The 19,199-nt window shown below is 24.2% G+C and overlaps 1 protein-coding gene and 1 non-coding gene across 2 annotated transcripts; one reads left to right on the forward strand and one right to left on the reverse strand.

The window, feature by feature from the left end:
• Positions 1 to 362: 362 nt before the first annotated feature.
• Positions 363 to 436, reverse strand: TRNAT-UGU. Its single transcript has one exon. It is a non-coding gene; the product is annotated as a tRNA-Thr (tRNA).
• A 1,261-nt stretch (positions 437 to 1,697) lies between these two features.
• Positions 1,698 to 2,654, forward strand: LOC124921961. The gene is made up of 2 exons (XM_047462671.1): positions 1,698 to 1,884; positions 2,004 to 2,654. Exons 1-2 carry the CDS (start codon positions 1,746 to 1,748, stop codon positions 2,456 to 2,458), a joined length of 594 nt encoding a protein of 197 aa, XP_047318627.1. The 5' UTR covers positions 1,698 to 1,745; the 3' UTR covers positions 2,459 to 2,654.
• The last annotated feature ends 16,545 nt before the right edge of the window (positions 2,655 to 19,199 follow it).

Genomic DNA, 19,199 nt, shown 5'->3' on the forward strand with positions numbered 1-19,199 from the left:
CACAAAATCAAAATTAAAAAAATGTCCCCATGTATGATTGAACTACATACCTTCAATTTGCAAGACTGACGCTCTATCACTGAGCAATATGCTCTACACCCAAACAAGCTAATGTTCATCGATAGTCCAAAACAAACTGACTAGTATGAAAACCAAATCAACGTTGCCCCACAAAATCAAAATTTGCCCCCATGCAGGATTGAACTACAAACATTCAGTTTACAAGACTGACGCTCTATCATTGAGTTATACGGGTTGTACGCTCTACACCCAAACAAGTCAATGTTCATCGATAGTCCAAAACATACGACTAGTGTGAAGAACAAATCAATGTTGTCCCACAAAACCAAAAATTAAATAATTGCCCCCACATGCAGGATCGAACTACAGACCTTCAGTTTACAAGACTGACGCTCTACCACTGAGCTATACGGGCTATTTGGTGGCAATTTGGTTAGAATTAGTGAAATAGAGTTACAAATTATCGTGGCTAACATGAACTTCAACCCTAGGCAGCGGCACCCCAATTATAACTAATGATATCCATCGTGATAATGTACGTGGGTGTTGTCGGCTTAGAAAATGAAGCAATGTTGAACGGAAGAAACTAAAAACAAAATTTTCTACCTCCTTAGCTAGATCTCTTATGGTTTCTTGGAGAAAAAAATGCCTGATTTTTGGGGAAATTATGGATTTGGGTTCGACTTGTTCTCGGTCAGAGAAGAAAGACATCACATCGAATATGGAGTGGTGGAGGAATTTTGTTGAGAAACGAATGCATTCTATTACATTTGGATGAGCAGATGTCGTCAATTACATTAAGAACTAGGAGGCAAGTCGACTTGGGGGATAATAACTAATATTTTGGTTCCATTTGAAAAGATGTATCTTTTGAACTCTACTTTCTCCTTAATCTTAAATGCTTTCTTCATTAATTACCGGCTCAAAACAATGATCTTTTTCCATTTCAAATTCTAGTTTTTTTTTTTACAAATTCTTTTGATTTTACAAAGATGTGTTTAAATAGAATATAAAAATATTAGAATTAAAAACTCATAGATGAAGAAAAGAAATAATTAAATTAACTGTGAGGATAAATTTGAAAACTAGATAATTAATTAAGGAAACTATCATGATAGTTTTGAAATTAGTATAATATATTCTATAAAATCCTTTTTACTGTTTTAATATAATATATTTCCTAATATATTTAAAAATATATTATATTATTGTAACAATATCATATATTTTAAGAGTCTCTATTTTTAAACTAATAATTATATAATTTTTTATAATTTTTTTATAACAAATTATAATTTAAAAATTAAAAATAATTAATATAAATATATATAAATTATTAAATATTATTTATAATATATCTAATATTTAAAAAAATAACTAATATAAATTATAATATTAATATATAATTAAATTATTACACTCCATAAAAAAATTCAATTTTTTTTGATAGACATATAAATGGTTTAAGGGTTTTTATTTATTTATTATTTATAAATATATATAAATTAATATCATAGAAATTCCTTTAATGCCAGACTCTCTAAAGGGCCGAAGATGCTTTAATATATGCCCCGGCCCACATTGGGATATGATCCTGGTCCAAACGGGCCACGCGTATTGCCTCTTATCTATAAATAGCCTTCTTAATCGTACCAGTTTCAGGCTTGAATTAAAGAAGCTAAGTCTCCTCTTCCTCCTCCTCTTCTTCTTCTGTAGTATCTTTCATGGCGTACGCCGCCACAACTATTAAGTTCCTTTGCAGCTATGGAGGCAAAATCCTTCCACGTTATCCTGATGGAAAGCTCCGTTACCACGGAGGCGATACTCGCGTCCTCTCCGTAGATCGTTCTATCTCCTTCTCCGGTACTCAGTCCTCAATCCTCATCTCGTTTCCTAATTAACTAGTACTGCTTGATTCCTGTTTTATATAGATTATACGAAATTACTGATCAATGATGCGTTGTTGTTGTTGTTGTTCGCAGATCTACTTAAGAAGATGACGGAATTGTATGGAGCAGCGGTTAGTTTGAGATGCCAGTTACCGACTGAAGATCTAGACGCCTTAATTTCAATTAAATCTGATGAAGATCTGGAAAATATCATCGAGGAATACGACCGAGCCGCCATGAAAATCAGAGCATTCCTAACTCCGATCAAAACGCCTTCTCCTCTTCCTCCTCCGTCATCATCATCTTCTGAATCGTCGCCGAAATCGTCCAACTCATCGCCGAAATCACACATCAGTTCCGTCTCGCGGCCTTTTCCAAATGCAATTGCTGTGGATCATTGCAATAAGCCTCCAATCTATCCTCCTCTAAAATTTGCTACTACTCATCATCATCATCATCATGTAGTTCCGAAGGTTCCTCACTGCGCTTACCATGCTGGTTATCATGGAAGGATTTACCTGGTTCACAATGGAAATTACTGGCAATAACTAGCTAGCATTCCACAAATCCTCCAGATTGATATTGATATATAGTATATATATATATATATATATAGTTGACTAAAATTATAATTAACTAGCTAGTCATGAGAGTACTGGATTGAAGATGAATGAGTTGTTTATTTATTATTATGTAACTCTCCCTGTATATTGCAAAAAGAAGAAGATGTTGATGATGATGAATTTACAGATTCAATCCAATCCAATCCTATCCAATGATGATGACATTTTGCCATGCAAGTTTTGTTATTATTATCACTGAAATTTCGTTTTCGATCTGTTCATGATCCTCATCATGATCATGTGGAAATGGTGATGATCAGAGTGTGCTATACATACATATAACAACGCCTTATTCGTGATTTTCATCGTTATTTTCCGTTAAGCCACGTCAAGATTCTGTTACACCATCTGCCTTCTTATTCATCTTTTAATTAATTAATTAATTAGTATAGAAAATTTGTCAACATTTCTTATAACAATATATTCAATTTTTTTGTTTTTGTTTTTTCTGTTGAAATTTGCAGATAGCGGATGAGATAAGGGATGGAGTTCTGATAAATGATGATGATGACCTAATGGTGGAGTTTTCTGGTAAACATATCCTCTATTATTTGACAAGTGTAAATAGTTGCATTTTATTTGAAGTTTCCTATAGTAAAGATATATATGTAATTGGTGCCAGATTTTTTTTTTATGGTAGTATTTGTTATGAGAGGCATTATAAATGGTATAAATGAATGGTGTTTGATTTGAAATATAAAAAATTATATAAATTCTATATGATTTATAATTTTTTTTTGTTTAGTTTATAGTATAAAATGTAATATTCAAATAAAATATAATTTTATCCTTTTAATTAATTAAAGTGAAATTATGAATATAATTTTTTTTATATAATTAATATTAATTATTATTATTCTCTTTAGTTATTTATTATTATAAATTATTGTACTATTATTATTAATATTGTAATTATTATATTTAATAATTAATGTTATTTTAATTAAAATATAAAAATAATTATAATATAAAATAGAAATTATATTTATTTAATTTAAATATTATTAATAATTGTAAAAATAGATATAAAATAAAAATAATATATATTGTCAATAATATTATCTATAATCTAATTAAAATATAAAATAATAATAATATATAATAATAAATAGAATTATCATTATAATAATAAATATATATTTTGTGAATTATAATATTGGAATATTTAAAAAAATAAAAATATAGTTAATATATTATATAATACTAAGTTATATATAATAATATTAATAAAGAATAGAATGAGAAATAAAAATTAAATAATATAAGAAAAGAAATAAAAATTAAATGATATAAGAAAAGTATTGTAACTAATGGAAGATTAATATAGGGCCGTGTAAAAAAAAAATTGATAGCTTACCGATTTCATTTTACCAGTTTATTGGTTATCCGGTTCTAATGGCTTCGATTAACCGATTAAAATGTTCGCAGTTGAACTATTTTTTAGCGGATAGGTAATAATTTTATCTTATATATTTATATTATTTATTTTGTAAATATTATATATATTAAAAATAATATTTAATAATATATAAATATATATTATAATTATTTTTAAATTTTAAATTATAATTTGGATAGAATTATTTAAAAAAAAAACTAATTTATTAGTTAAAAAATTGAGACATATAGAATAATATAATATATTATAACATATTTTTAAATATATCTATAAAATATTTTTATAATATATTATATTATAACAATCCTATAATATATTATAACATAAATAAATAAAATAGAGAATAACATAACACATCGTTTAATAAGTTTAAATACTTAATTTAAAAAATTGAATTATCGGTTAACGGTTAAATCGATTAATCGACTAAAACTAGTAGAACAAAAATTAATAAAACCGATACTAATACTAGTCGTTTAAAATGTTTGTAAAATAAGAGATAAAATCGGATTTAACCAAAACCGTTTAACCGACGGGTTAAATATTAATTAGTTAAATTTTTTAAACTATGAAGTATAAATTATATAGAGCTATCAATTTATATCAATAATAAAAACATAAGATATTAAAATATTATTGATATAGTTTCTATTATACCAATTAGGATATACTATACATCTTAATACATACCCAAACACTAAATATAAAATCAAAAAAAAATCAAGTCTTTATTTTTTATTTCAAATTTTAAGAAGCTAGCACAATACTGTAATGATCTTACTTCAACCTAAAATATTTTATTAAGAATTAATTGAATTCTAGATTTTGGTCTAATAAATTTGACTTAGTTTATGTTAATTTATAAGTTTTCAAATTATCTAAATCTCAATGCGAATGTGAACTATTTGACCATGTTGGAATTCAATTTCCTTACCTAACTCACCAAAACAAATCCTCCATGATTGTGTTGTCAATTAACTATCCAATACCACAATATATAGCTAGAAGTTTTATTAAGAAAATAGATGCAAGGAAGAACCATGATATTTAGAGCTCTATTTATCATGAAAAAACAAATTCATATGGTGAAATTTTCTGGCTGTGAAAATTTCCACTTCATTTCATGAATTAAATTCAAATTCAAATTCAAATTTATATTCATATTCATGAAATATGATAATAATTAATTAATGTTCCAAATTTGTGGCTTGCATTCTTTTTACCAAGTTGTTGAAAAAAAGGATAAAATCGAGCTTAACCACTAAAAAGAATAGGCCCCCCATAAGAAAGGAATCATCAATCCGCCGAAATCCGCCTAAAAAAAGAAAATCAAAGCTGGACCATTCTATTGGCATTAGACTTTAAAAGGGAATCTTGGAATCAAAACCTTTACTTCTCCTTCATTCCTTTCTCTCTTTGTGTTATTTTGATTCAGCATATTCTATGTATCTTAATTGCTATTAGGTATTTTGTATCACCATCAAGATGTCATTTTTTTTATAAGCTTAATTGTTTTTTTTAAGTAATTTGCTTAAAACATTTAATCTAATTTGATTCCGCTCATTCACAATATTGTTATTTGTCGTCAAAATAAGCTCCTATACTCAATCGCCTCATTTCGAAACACTATTTCAATTGTGCAAGATCATTCTCTTTGAAACTAGTTTGACCCACCTCTTAGCTCTAAAATATAATGTGATTTTTAATTATTTTTTTTTTTATAATTTTACTGCTTTTATCATCAAAATTCAAATGTGATTTTGGTTCATTTGGTATAAACATCTTTTTTTTGAATTAATATATTTGTTCAAAATATAACAAATCTAAAAATTTCAAATCATAATTCAAATGATAAAAATGGGTAGCAACATATATATCACATCATATAATATATAAAATAAGAAAAAAGAAGAAACTTTAAAAATTCAATCCATCTTATGGATAGAATGGAAGCCCTTTGAAGTGTGAATAATTTAGGGAATTGGGTGTTGCCTATGGATACTTTTTGGATAACATGTTGAGGTCATCTTTCTATCACTAGGATAGATGCATCTTCATTCAATTATTATATTTTATTTTTACACTTTTTGGCCTTTTTAAATAAGAACAAAAATAATATGCTTTCTGAAGTTTTTGAGAAATTAAAAAAAAAAAACAGAATCTTTAATATACATTATTTTGCAAGTATTATTATTTTTGTTTAATAGTTCAATGGGTTTAATTTCTATTAAAAACTATTAAAATTTTGGTGGAAGGTCATTAATAAAAAGGGTCTCTTTAAAATAGAAAATATATTGTTTTTACTAAATGCTAATAAATACATATTGTAACTAATAAAATAATAAGACCAAGCTTATTAAAAACAGTTATTATAAAATTATATTAATATTATTTTTTCAATTGTATTTAATATTTATAAATTTGACTCTACAAAATGAATTAACAAAAATCCATTCTCTTGTAATTCACAAGTTCCTAAAATTAATTTTGATAAAAAAATATGAGTTATTTGAGATTTATTAATGATAAATTATTAAAATATTCTTTTATATTTTAAATATATATATATATATTATTAAATTAAGTGATTTGATAATTATAACTGTACTAATATTTTATTTTTATTTATTTTTTGAATAAAATAAAAAACTTGATTAATATTTTTGGTATTTGGTTTCGTTTCATTTTTTTAAGTAATTATATAATAATTAATTTTTTTTAATGATTAAAATTTTATTTTATTTTGAATAAAATTACTCAAATTCCACATCAAAAGAGTTTTAAGAACTTGTTTGATGAATGAGTTATCTATATATATATATAATGATGCTTAATTTTTAAAGTGTCCGGATTGCCGGGTCGAGAGCTGTGGTTAATTTGGATACTTGGGTCGGATTGTGGGTTGACCCGTTTTTAAATTTAAAACGGTTAAAAATAAAATAAAAAATGCTAAAGGTATGTTTCGAACTTACAACCTAACAAAACAAGTACAACTCTTTAACCAACTAGGCTACAAAGATTTTATATTTTAAATTTAACACCAAATTTGATAAACGCGGGACGTTTTAATATTAATATAAGTTAAACTTTTTAACTAACTAATCTATATATATATAATGATACTTAATTTTTAAAGTGTCCGGATTTCGGGTCGAGAGCTATGATTAATTTGGATACTTGGGTCGGATTCTGAGTGACTCATTTATAAATTTAAAACGGTTAAAAATAAAATTAAAAATGTTATCCATAATTTTTTTCACGGTTTTTTATATTATTACTCGTGCAAATGCACGGTTTAAATGCTAGTCGAATAAAATTCAGTATTTATCCCAAAACTCAAAAATTATATCAACTATTTAATCAAATAATTTTATCATTTAAAATTTAAAATCATTCTCTGATTAAATTTAATATTAATATATAATTAAATAAATACTATTCTATTACATTTTAAAATTACTTTCATATAAATTAAATTATAAAATTATTTCATTTAAATATTTTTTATTAATTATTTAAATAAAAATTAAAACAAAATATAAATTCAAGTATAATTCTATAACCTACCATATTATCTAATATAATATTTTAATTTGAAATAATTCAAACAAATATATAATTATAATAGAAAATAAAGTTAATATATTTAAATAACAAATATTAATTAATTTGTAAATATACATTATCTAAATTAAATATTTATAAAAAAATTATTCTAACATTTTATATATATAAACTAACTCTAAACGATCAACTGATATAAAATTAAAAAAATAATGACAATAAAACTACATGACATTGAATGACAATAAAAATTATAAACAGCTTATATAAAATAATAAATCACTTTATTGATTAAAATATTAAAATTACCATTTACTTATATATTTTATTTTATATTAATAAAAGTTAATATTAATATATATATATAACATTTATTTTATTACATTATAAAATTTATTTTGATATAAATTAAATTAAAAAATTATTTTATTTTAAAAATTATATTAATTGAAATAAATTTACAATATAAATAAAACTATAACTTATTATATTATCTAATATAATATTTACATTTTAATAGTATTAATTTATAAAATTATTATTCATTAAAAAATTATTTTTATTAATAAAATTTAATATTAATATATGTATAATTTTGTAATATTTATTTTATTATATTTTAAATTTTAATTTAATATAAATTAAATTATTTTATTTAAAAAAATATTATTGATTATAATATATATAGAAAGAGGAGGGAGACAAGAGACCAGGGTATTTTTTTTTCAAAAAATTAAAAACCTATTTTTTTACTAATTCTATCAGACAAACACAAGGATTATTTGAAAAATCTCAAGATTTATCCCATTAATGCATTCATCAAACAAGCTCTAAGAGAACTATATATGAGAACTATATATTGATGTAATAATAAACCTAAAAATATTCCAAATAAAATTAATTTTTTAATTAATTATTTTTCAACAATCACATAAATAATTTTATTAATCAAAATACTCTATATTTGAAGTTATTATTTTTTATTTTATTTATACATATCAATACATTTTAAATTTTTTTACCAAAAATAATAATAATCTCCTCAAAATCATTAAAGATCATTATTTTCTCTCTTTAAAATTTTATAAAAATTAAATCGAAAAAGGCCAGTGATTACACAAATAAACAATAATATTGTATAATTTGAGAGTTGTCATTTTCTTATATTTTTTTGGTCACCATGCATTGAAGAACTATCAAAGTTGAGATTAATGGGATTTATTTATTTATATTTAGGAATAAGAAGTGTGTTGAGGTAGGCTCTTAATGTTTTTAGCTCTCATTTTTAGGTAGATTGTGTTTATGCAATAGGTTATGATAAATGATTTTATTTTTGGACTAAAGCCATGATTAATATGTAAAAAATAGCTTATATTTTAAATGAGATATTTAATCGGACTTTTGAAAGTGCATTTGTATGGAATTTGTGATCGATAAATTAACAAACCCTTATATCTGTTTCCATGGTAATCTCTCTTGAACTGAATTCTTATATTTGTAAATTAGAGATGCTACGCTTGTGACATTTGCTTACTTCAATTTATAAAAATATATATTATGTTTTATTCATAATGAAATCAATCAAATTCTTACTGTTCAATAATTCTTAAGAAATTAGGGTTAGATATTATGTTTTTTTTTTTTTTGTTTGGGTTAAATTATAATGTACTTTTAACGAGTTAATTATATATGGGCTAACATCGAAATTCCTACGAGAAAAATGGGTTGCTTTGTATTGAGGTTGGGTTTGCAGTCCATTGGGCTTTGATTTATAAACCATAGATAGTTAATAGATAAATGTAATTTTACTAGAAGATAAGACGACACTTCAAATTTTATCACTTATTTCAAATTAAGTCATTTTTATTCTAAATTAAAATTCACTTTACTATTGAAACTTTTTTTTCTTCAAATAAGACACTTGTCAGTTAAGCAGTTAGCATGAACTACCTAATGCCTTAGAGATAATTGAGAAAAAGTTATAGAACAAACTATTTATTTTCTAAAAGATATATATTTTTTCTATGTATATTAAAAATGATAAATTCGTTTAAGAATAACAACAAAACATTACACTATATAAGAAAAAAAATTACAAACACATATTATCGAGCTCATAAATCTTTACATATTTCACCGATATTTCAAAAAAAATATTAGAAAACATAAGTTTGCTTTTATTTATATACGGTTAGTTTTATTGTTTTTAAAGATTGAAAAACCAAATTCATATGTAATATTTTTTTGGGTTGAATTTTAGTAACAGTTTATTAGGCAATTATAATTTATCATTTGATTATAAGGCCGGATTACTTTGATGAGTCATATAATTGTATGGTTAAATAAATATGAATGAAAAAAAATAAAATAACGAGGTAAGATGTTGACACAAGTACTAAAAAATGATGACCGTCCATATGGAGAGAGAGATGGGGGGTCATAGTTTGAAAGAGGGACAAAAACAAGATACAAATGTCGCATCCAAAGATTTTAGATCCAAAAGTCATATAGGTTCGTGAAAAATGTGCCCATCGTCCATATCAATAGACTACCCTATCTTTTATTATAATAGCCTTAGCCCTTAGGGACATGACATCTTCAAGAATGTGGCCTAATCTTTTTTACAGTGAACCTTTCCAAGGGGTCATCGGTACATCTCTATCACTCTCACTGTTATATTTGTATCTTTACATCACATTGTTATTATCAAAATTGATACTCTCATCCTATTCGAATTTAAAAACATTTGATTAATCGAATATATATAGGATTAATATATTTACGGTCTTAATTAAGCATAACCGGGTGCGACACGAGAAAATTGGATAGCGAGTTAAACACATAACCTACAAAAATACTTAACAATTTAATTAGTTGCAGAATTTGCCGCCTGACAGACTCGAACCCAGGACCTCAAGGAGACTGGGAATATCCACCAAAGTGGAAACTAATAATAGAATCCGAATTTTGAAATTGTAGGTCTTTTATGTTTTTGTTGTTTGTCACTATAATATCTATTTTTTTGTTTTTAATCAGATATTCTAAAATATCTGTTTAGTTTTAATTTTGATAATTTTTCCCACTTTTAAGTTTTTAATGAGATGACACAGTTTAAAACAAAATATAACCGATGTTATTAAAACCAAATTTAAGTTTATTAAAAGACCAAAGAAAACAAATAGGCGGTTAACCTAATTATACTCTTTCCAACATCATTTAATTTGGCAATTTCACCACTAATATGTTAGGACTGCGAATATTATGGTTCTACACGAGTGCTGCAGTTTTCCATTTTGTTTTGTAGAGAAATAAAAGAAAAAAAATATATAAATGAATGACTTTGTTTGGATTGTGATTTTTTAAAAATTTAAGGAGAAAAAAATAATAATTGTTGATAATTTTAAAGAGGTGATAATTATTTTTGATAAAAAGACTTAAAAATATTAATATATATATATAATTAAAATTAAAAAAATAATAATTATAATTAAAAAATATTTTAATTAATAAAATAAGTAATATAATTGTTTAGAAGTAATTATTAAAAAATTAATAAAACTGAAATAAAATTAACAATTAAAGATAAATTGAAAGCAGGACATGATACTATTATTTATTAATAATACTAGCACCCATGCTACATGAGTTGATTGATGCTACATCAGTGCATATCCAGCCTTAATCCAACTTTGGCCAGCAGACAACTTGATATAAGTAACTATTTCTAATCAGTTATTCAGTGATAAGAAGGCTCCCAACTCATGATCAACGAAGACATATAATGGTCCATTAATTGAGTATTCTAAAATCTAAAAAACGGAAGTGAGACAGTCAAACAAATACAGCTTAGCGTTATGTTTATTCAAGCATGTCTATAACACTACAACAAAGCCATGTAAACATAATATGTCAAAAGCTGCAACATTAATTAGAAAGAATGCATGTCTAATACAATGAACTAAATAAAAGATCTGGTAATTGAGAAAAGTTCTAGAAAATGATCAATGCATTAAAGTTCTCAGGAATGGGTTCACAACAATGAGTACAATTAGTCTAAATCCTCCAATTCATAAGATCCATATGGTCTTGTAATGTTCATCTCCTAAACGATTTTGATGGTGAAAAATGCATCTAAATAACCTGTAAATATCACAGTTGGAATTTTATATAAAATGCAATTTTGGCTCATATTCAATGGCTTAATCGTGTCAGTGTCAAAGCTAACAGGGAAAGCCACAATCTCATGCTAAATAACCTAAATATTGGTCCATGTCCGTGGACACATTGAACTAAAGGACAAGAACTCTTGGTCATCTTGAGTAACTTATGACAAATAATCTCATAACTTGATTTGTATGTTTTTCACAATGTCCCAATTTTCATGACGAAGTACTGATTAATAAAATCAAGAATAAAAGATGTAACTAGAGCAGAATGACGCCCTAAGAGAACCGATAAAAGTATACGTATTCGACAAGCAACACAATCCAACAAATCATACAGATATATCTCCTTGAACCAAACAGCAACTAACCTCTTCGGTTTCTTCTTCCTCTTGTTGATGTCCGGGATCATCATCCGTCGACAGCGACTTATCTCCAGTTTCATCCGAATCAGCCGGTCTGTCAACGGCCTCAATCTCCTCATCCTCATCAGCCGACTCGTTAATCTGATCCTGTTGCTCATCATTCTCCTCTTCGTCAGACGATTCGTTAGTCTGCTCCTGTTGCTCCTCATCGTCAACCGATTCGTTAATCTGCTCTTCCTCTGAATTAGATCCGCTTGAAAGATCCTCTTCGGATGAAACCTGCGAATTCGACGGCTTCCCCATAGATTCAGCAGCGAGGGTTTACACAAGACGGAGGCAATGAAGAGTCGAAAGATTCGGCTGTTTTATGTATTATGTAATGCAGAAAATAACAATGAACTACTGCCCAGATATTTATAGGTTTACAGATTTGTTTACAAAAAATAGGGTATTTTTTTTGTGAAATAAAATATATTTTTTTTAACGAACTGAAGCTATTTTCCCGCCAGTGTTAAATATGCAGTTGCGAAATTGGCCCAATTAAAAGTACTAGTAGGATACCCTACGTTGTACGGGAAATTAAAATGCTCTTACATAATTACCAATTGTAAAATAATTAATCCAAGTTATTTCTTTTTTTTTTCTCTCTAGAATAAAGTTGCAGAGAGGTTGACATCTTATTTAATCTGATCAAGTTTTTTATTTCCAAATTTTTTTATCTGAATAATTCTTATAATCTTCGGTGGATTGTTACTGATATAAGATCAATCTCAATCAAGTCATATGAGACACCAACTATTTTATTTAGAGCAATTGAACTTTATTGATCTCAGATTATTATGCTTATTTATAAGTTGAAAAAATATTTGGGTAGAGAAGAAAATGAAATTTGATTTAATTGTAGAGGTTTTATAATTAATATTTAATGCTAAATTAATGAGAATTCATATTGTTATAGGTTTTATAATTAATATTTTATTATAAGTTTTTGTTAGAAGTTTTATAATTAATATTTAATGTAAATTTATTTAATTAGAAATTTGAATTAATATTAATATAATTTAATTAAGAAAAATAGATAGGAGAGAAAGTAACTATGAATTTTTATTGTTAGTTTAATAAATCATATTAAACGTTATTATATATATATATATATATATATTATATGGTGGAGAAGAAAATGAAAGTCTAGTTTAATTGCAAAGTTTTATAATTAATATATAATGCTAAATTAATGAGAATTTATGTTGTTGGGGGTTTTATATTAATATTTTATTATAAGTTTGTTAGAGGTTTTATAATTAATATTTAATGTAAATTTATTTAATGAGAAATTTGAATTAATATTAATATAATTTAATTAAGAAGAATAGATTAGGAGAGAAAGTATTTGATGTGAATTTTGATTGACGTTATTATATATATTATATGGTACTATTTTTGTATATTATAAATATTTATATATAAAATAAATAAATATTTATTATTAATAAGTTTATTTAAAATTAATAAAAAAAATAATAATATATATATATATATATATGAGATAAAATAATAAAAATATTAATTAGAAAAAAAATAGTAATTATAGAAGGAGAGATAAATTAGTAATTATTATAAGAGAAATTTTAGGGATTATTATTATTATAAATATTTGTAAAGAGAAATTAAGAGAAAAAAAATATACATATAATATGTGAAGGAAAATAATTAATATAGAGTATGAAAGAGAGAAATAACAAAATTATTAATTATATTAGGTGAGAGAAGATATATATATTATTATTATATATATAATTATTATTTAGGAAAGAAATTTGTAATTTTATATGATACGATGACATTATAGATGATGACGTGTAAGACATTAAAAATAGATAATAAAAAAAAAACAATTTATTTGAATTAAAAAATTAAAAAAGTACAACCTAATTAAGATTGAGTTATATATATATATATAATTATATATTTATATATATTTTCATTAAACAAAGAACTAAAATAATAAACTGAAAAAAAATTTTCTTATATAAAATTTATTTAGGATAACACAAAATCCATCGACTATAATAAGTTGGAGAATTAAAATTATTAAATATTACCAATATTTTCAAGCCATTCACAGAAGATTGACTTTAATCTTATGTTTATTAAAAACTATCCCGCTTTGGTCATCTCTAGAATCACAGAGAAAGAAAACTCTAGCCGTGTCAATGGAAACCATCTCCACCTTCACCGGCGACTCCATTCAAAATCCGTCCTATACAACTAAAAACGCATCAACCCACCAATGCCATACAATTTGTTGATATAAGATTATTTTATAAGTAGAAAAAATATTTGGGTGGAGAAGAAAATTAAAAATTTGGTTATTGTCAACCTCTTTCAGATATGAATCTATCTGATTCAGAACGGAAGAACTTGCATCAGTATCTCAATTTCAATTCAAACATGGATTTGATTCACACTCTATGTTCTGAGAAATATTACCATCCGAAAGAGAAAAAAACGGAGTCTTGTCTAAAGAAATGCGTTGAGAAAGAGCTTTTTAATTAATATTTAATACTAAATTAATGAGAATTCTTGGAAGTTTTATAATTTATATTTTATTATACGTTTTTGTGAGGTTTTATAATTAATATTTAATGAAAAATTTGAATTAATATTAATATAATTTATTTAAGAAAAATAGAGTAGGAGAGAAAGTAATATTATATATATGATGAGTTTGTATATAAACTTTCGTATTAATACATTAAGCATTATTATATATATTGTTATTATTCAATATAAAAATAAATATGTTACTTAATATTATATATTTTAATATAAAGATTATTGATAAAAAAATATTTTATATTATTAGTGTGAAAAAAAATATAATATTTATATGGTAAGGAGAGAAAAAATACTGAAATATATATATTACGAAAGAAATTTATATATACAACTCAAAACGCATCAACCCACCAATGTCAATCTGCATCAGCCACCAATGCCAAATCTGCATCAGATAACCATTTGTCTAACCCTTCACAACTCCTTTAGCCAATCTTACAATCGCCTTTAGAATCGTAGTCGACGCCATCGCCAAACCTTCTCCCCTTTCAAAGATGCAACCTTTATCGTTGCTATCTGAAACTTTACGTAGTTTCCAATGTAATTGGCCAGAATCAGATGATCTAATCGTGGGGAATCTGAGTTGAATATTCTCGGATGTAATATCTCCCCCAGTTGCTTTAACCAATTTTTAAGAAAAGAAGAGTAAGAGAGAGGAGGAGAGTTTGTTGATGTGGTTGTTGCAGTTAGACTTTGTTGATATAAGATTATTTATAAGTAAAAAAAATATTTGAGTGGAGAAGAAAATGAAAAGTCGGTTTAATTGGTTAATTGCAGAGGTTTTATAATTAATATTTAATACTAAATTAATGAGAATTCTTGGAGGTTTTATAATTAATATTTTATTATACGTTTTTGTTGGAGGTTTTATAATTAATATTTAATGAAAAATTTGAATTAATATTAATATAATTTATTTAAGAAAAATAGAGTAGGAGAGAAAGTAATATTATATATGATGAGTTTGTATATAAATCTCCATATTAATACATTAAACATTATTATATATATTGTTATTATTAAATATAAAAATAAATATGTTATGTAATATATATATTTTAAATTTATAAAAAAAATATTTTATATTATTAGTGTGAAAAAAAATATAAATATCTATATGGTAAGGAGAGAAAAAATACTGAAATATATATATTACTAAAGGAATTTATATATATAAATATATATATATATATTAAGAGAGAGTAAACAATTAAGATAAATAAATGAGGAAAGAGAAATTACCTGATTTGTGAATGATTTTGGAAAGAGCGTGTAGTACACCTCCAATATTTTAAATTAAGCGTTATTAGATATATATAGATTTGTCAGATTTGCTTATCATCTATCTGATCAGAATGATCGAGAAGAGGGGCTGATCTACCCATGATTCTTCCACGCGTCGGCAATCTTTGGATCCATATTTTTTTACGGCTATAACAATGTATTTTACATTAAAGGCGTGTTTGATTCAGAGTTTAATCCGGGTATAACATTTGTTTAACAAGTTAATGTAAAATTTTTTAAATAAACACATTTTGTATTTAAACACAATTTTTTCTCTATTTCAATCATTTCAATCATCAGGTAAATAAGTTGAAAAATAAATAAATTAAGTATAAAATTAATCATATCAAAATGTTCCTGAAAATAAGTTGAAAAATTTGAAACAGTTGAAAACAATAAAATAAGTATAAGCTTAATCAAACTTACCGTCTTTATTGTTATTTAAATAATAAGTAATTCAACTTTTAATTTTTTATAACATAGAAAGAAAAACGATGGACCAAAATAATATAAAAAATATTCATTTCACAAGCAATAACATCATTCTTATCTATTCCTCTTGGTATAATTTTTCATATAAAAACAAGCTTAATTGGATATCTAACTATTAATAAATAATTTAAACAAAATTAAACTTTTAAGTTTGTTTAACTCTCCATGTTTTCTCACATATTTAATCAATGATAAAATTTAAATGCTTAGTGTGAAATTTAAATACATTTAATATATATTTTAAATTCAAATAATGAGTTATATATAAAAACTAAATCAAAATAAAGTTAACAATATAAAATAGGTAAATAAAATCTAAATATTAAATAAAATAACAGATTAAATTTAAATAAAAAAATGTAAACAATAAAAAAAATTAGTTTAACTCCCAAAAATATAGAACGATGAGTAATGAAGTAAATTAAGTTAAACAATCAATCAGTGTCTCAAAAATTTATACAAAATAAAAATTTCCACGTGACAGTAAAAATTGTTCTTAATAGAATTTTTGGAAACAATGGTATAATAAACAAGTGAGAAACTCATATAAATAATGAAAGTATATACATATAAAATGGTCTCTAACTGAAATATCATTTCGGTGATTCTTTTTTATAAAATAAAAAATAATTACAGATCCAATAACTTTATCTCATTGTTGTTAAAAAAAGTGACAAACACGGAATTTGAGAAATGATCATCAAGACAATCAGAGGGTCTGAACCAACAATTTAAATATTATTTGGATTATAAAAATTTGATTCGACTACAAAAGATGTCGAATCGAACCAATCACAATACCAACTCAAATCTGATCGGTGAAAATAAAAACAAGACATCGTCTATTTATCAAAAAAACAATACTTATAAAAAACAATTTAGAGACATAAATCTTATATAATTGATCTTGTTAATACCTCGGGACTTTACTAAATTACAAGTCTAACTATTTATATAATAATACTTATGATAAAATATTGTTTTATTTTGGATTATTGTATGATAAAAAAAGTTATTTAAGATAAATTATAAAAATAAAATATTCATTTAAATTTAATAAAAGAAAAGTAAAGCTATTTTGAAATTTTAATTTTTAAATTAAATAATTGAATGATTAAAAAATATAATTATAATGATTTAATAAAGAGAATTTTTAAAATAATCCAAGAAAAATAAAGAATATCAAAGAACCGATAACAATGTTATTTGGAATAGGATTTCTAATTTTTAAAATATTTTTCTTAAAATCGATCCAATATAAATATTTTACTTTGTTATTAAATTTTAATTACAATAAAGTAAAATAATTTATTTAAAACAAATCTTAAATAATTCATTTTCTATTAAATAATATTTATTAAAAAAAACCTTATTAAAATTCCTACACTCAAATTAAACAAGCTTAAGGCTTGTTGGATAAATTTGTTTTTAATAATATATGAATTATTTTTAAAAAATATTAATTGATGGTAATTTTGAGAAATATCTATTTTTATTATTTATATAAAACTTAAATAATATTAATAGATAATGGAAATATATATATTGTTTTTAAGAAATATAAAGTATTTTAATATTTTAATTAATAAATTAAATAATACAATTTATAAAATAGATAAATAATGTTTGCTTTGAACAAAATTATTTATTATATATGCGTTAGTCTTTCTCTTCTCCGTATTTTAGCACAGCAGGTAGGGAGATATCATTAAAGATATATCTCTGCATCTGCCACAAGATTATGCTTGCCGGCTTATTTTTGGAATTTCCATTATTATTATTTTTATTTTCTAAAATGTCCATGTATTTTATTATTCTGCCCACCTAATATATATATATATATATATATATATATATAATTTTAAATTAAACTGATTTAATAATTTTATAACTTTTAAATGGAAAATCAAAGAAATTTTAAGTCTTTCAAGGATATTACATCTCATGTATGCACTAAGGCCGGATTGGTGTTTAAAAAAGATTTTAAAAGATATTTTTTTTTTTATTATTTTTTTTTTTGATTTTAAGGATGTAATGATTAATTTTGATAACAATATTTAAAATGTATTAATATATATAAATAAAAATATTAATTTTAAAATATATGGTATTTTAATATTTTAGTTAATAAAAGAATGATATAATTATTAAGAATTAATTAATTGAAAAAATAATTTTAAAAATAATTTTGTGTTGAATTATTTTAAAACTCAAACCAAAATTGCCTATGGTTTGCCTCCTCCCATTTTTGTGTGTTCTTTCATTCTTACATGGAGGGGGGCAAATCTTAAAAAGAAAAAATGTTTTTGAAAACTATTTTGTCCCTCTCATAACAAAAAAGAAAATTGAACAGAAGATCCTATCATCCCATGTATTGACATAAACTCATACCTCAATCTTGACAAATGGTATCCTCTGTTACCGAATCTTACATGTTTCGTTTCTTTCACTCAGATTTTGATATAGAAAAAACAGTATTTACTGATTTACCCTCTTTCCTATGACTTGAGATGTGAACCAGAGGAAACATGCAACATTACATTAATAGTAGAGGAACTTATCTCCAATCTTGAGGCCAATTGTGTAAAATAAATATTGGTTCCTTTCCAAATTTGAAAACTCTTCATTTATATTACTAAATTCTATATAAACATATAAATAGTAAATTAAGCTATATATTATATATTTCTATAATTTAAAAAAATATTAAAAATAATAGAAAAAAGTTGCATATGCTACCCAAACCATAGAGTGAGGCTTACAAATTTGTTCCAGAGTGG

The sequence above is a fragment of the Impatiens glandulifera genome, chromosome 1 (assembly GCF_907164915.1).
Source record: "Impatiens glandulifera chromosome 1, dImpGla2.1, whole genome shotgun sequence".
Lineage (NCBI taxonomy): Eukaryota > Viridiplantae > Streptophyta > Magnoliopsida > Ericales > Balsaminaceae > Impatiens > Impatiens glandulifera.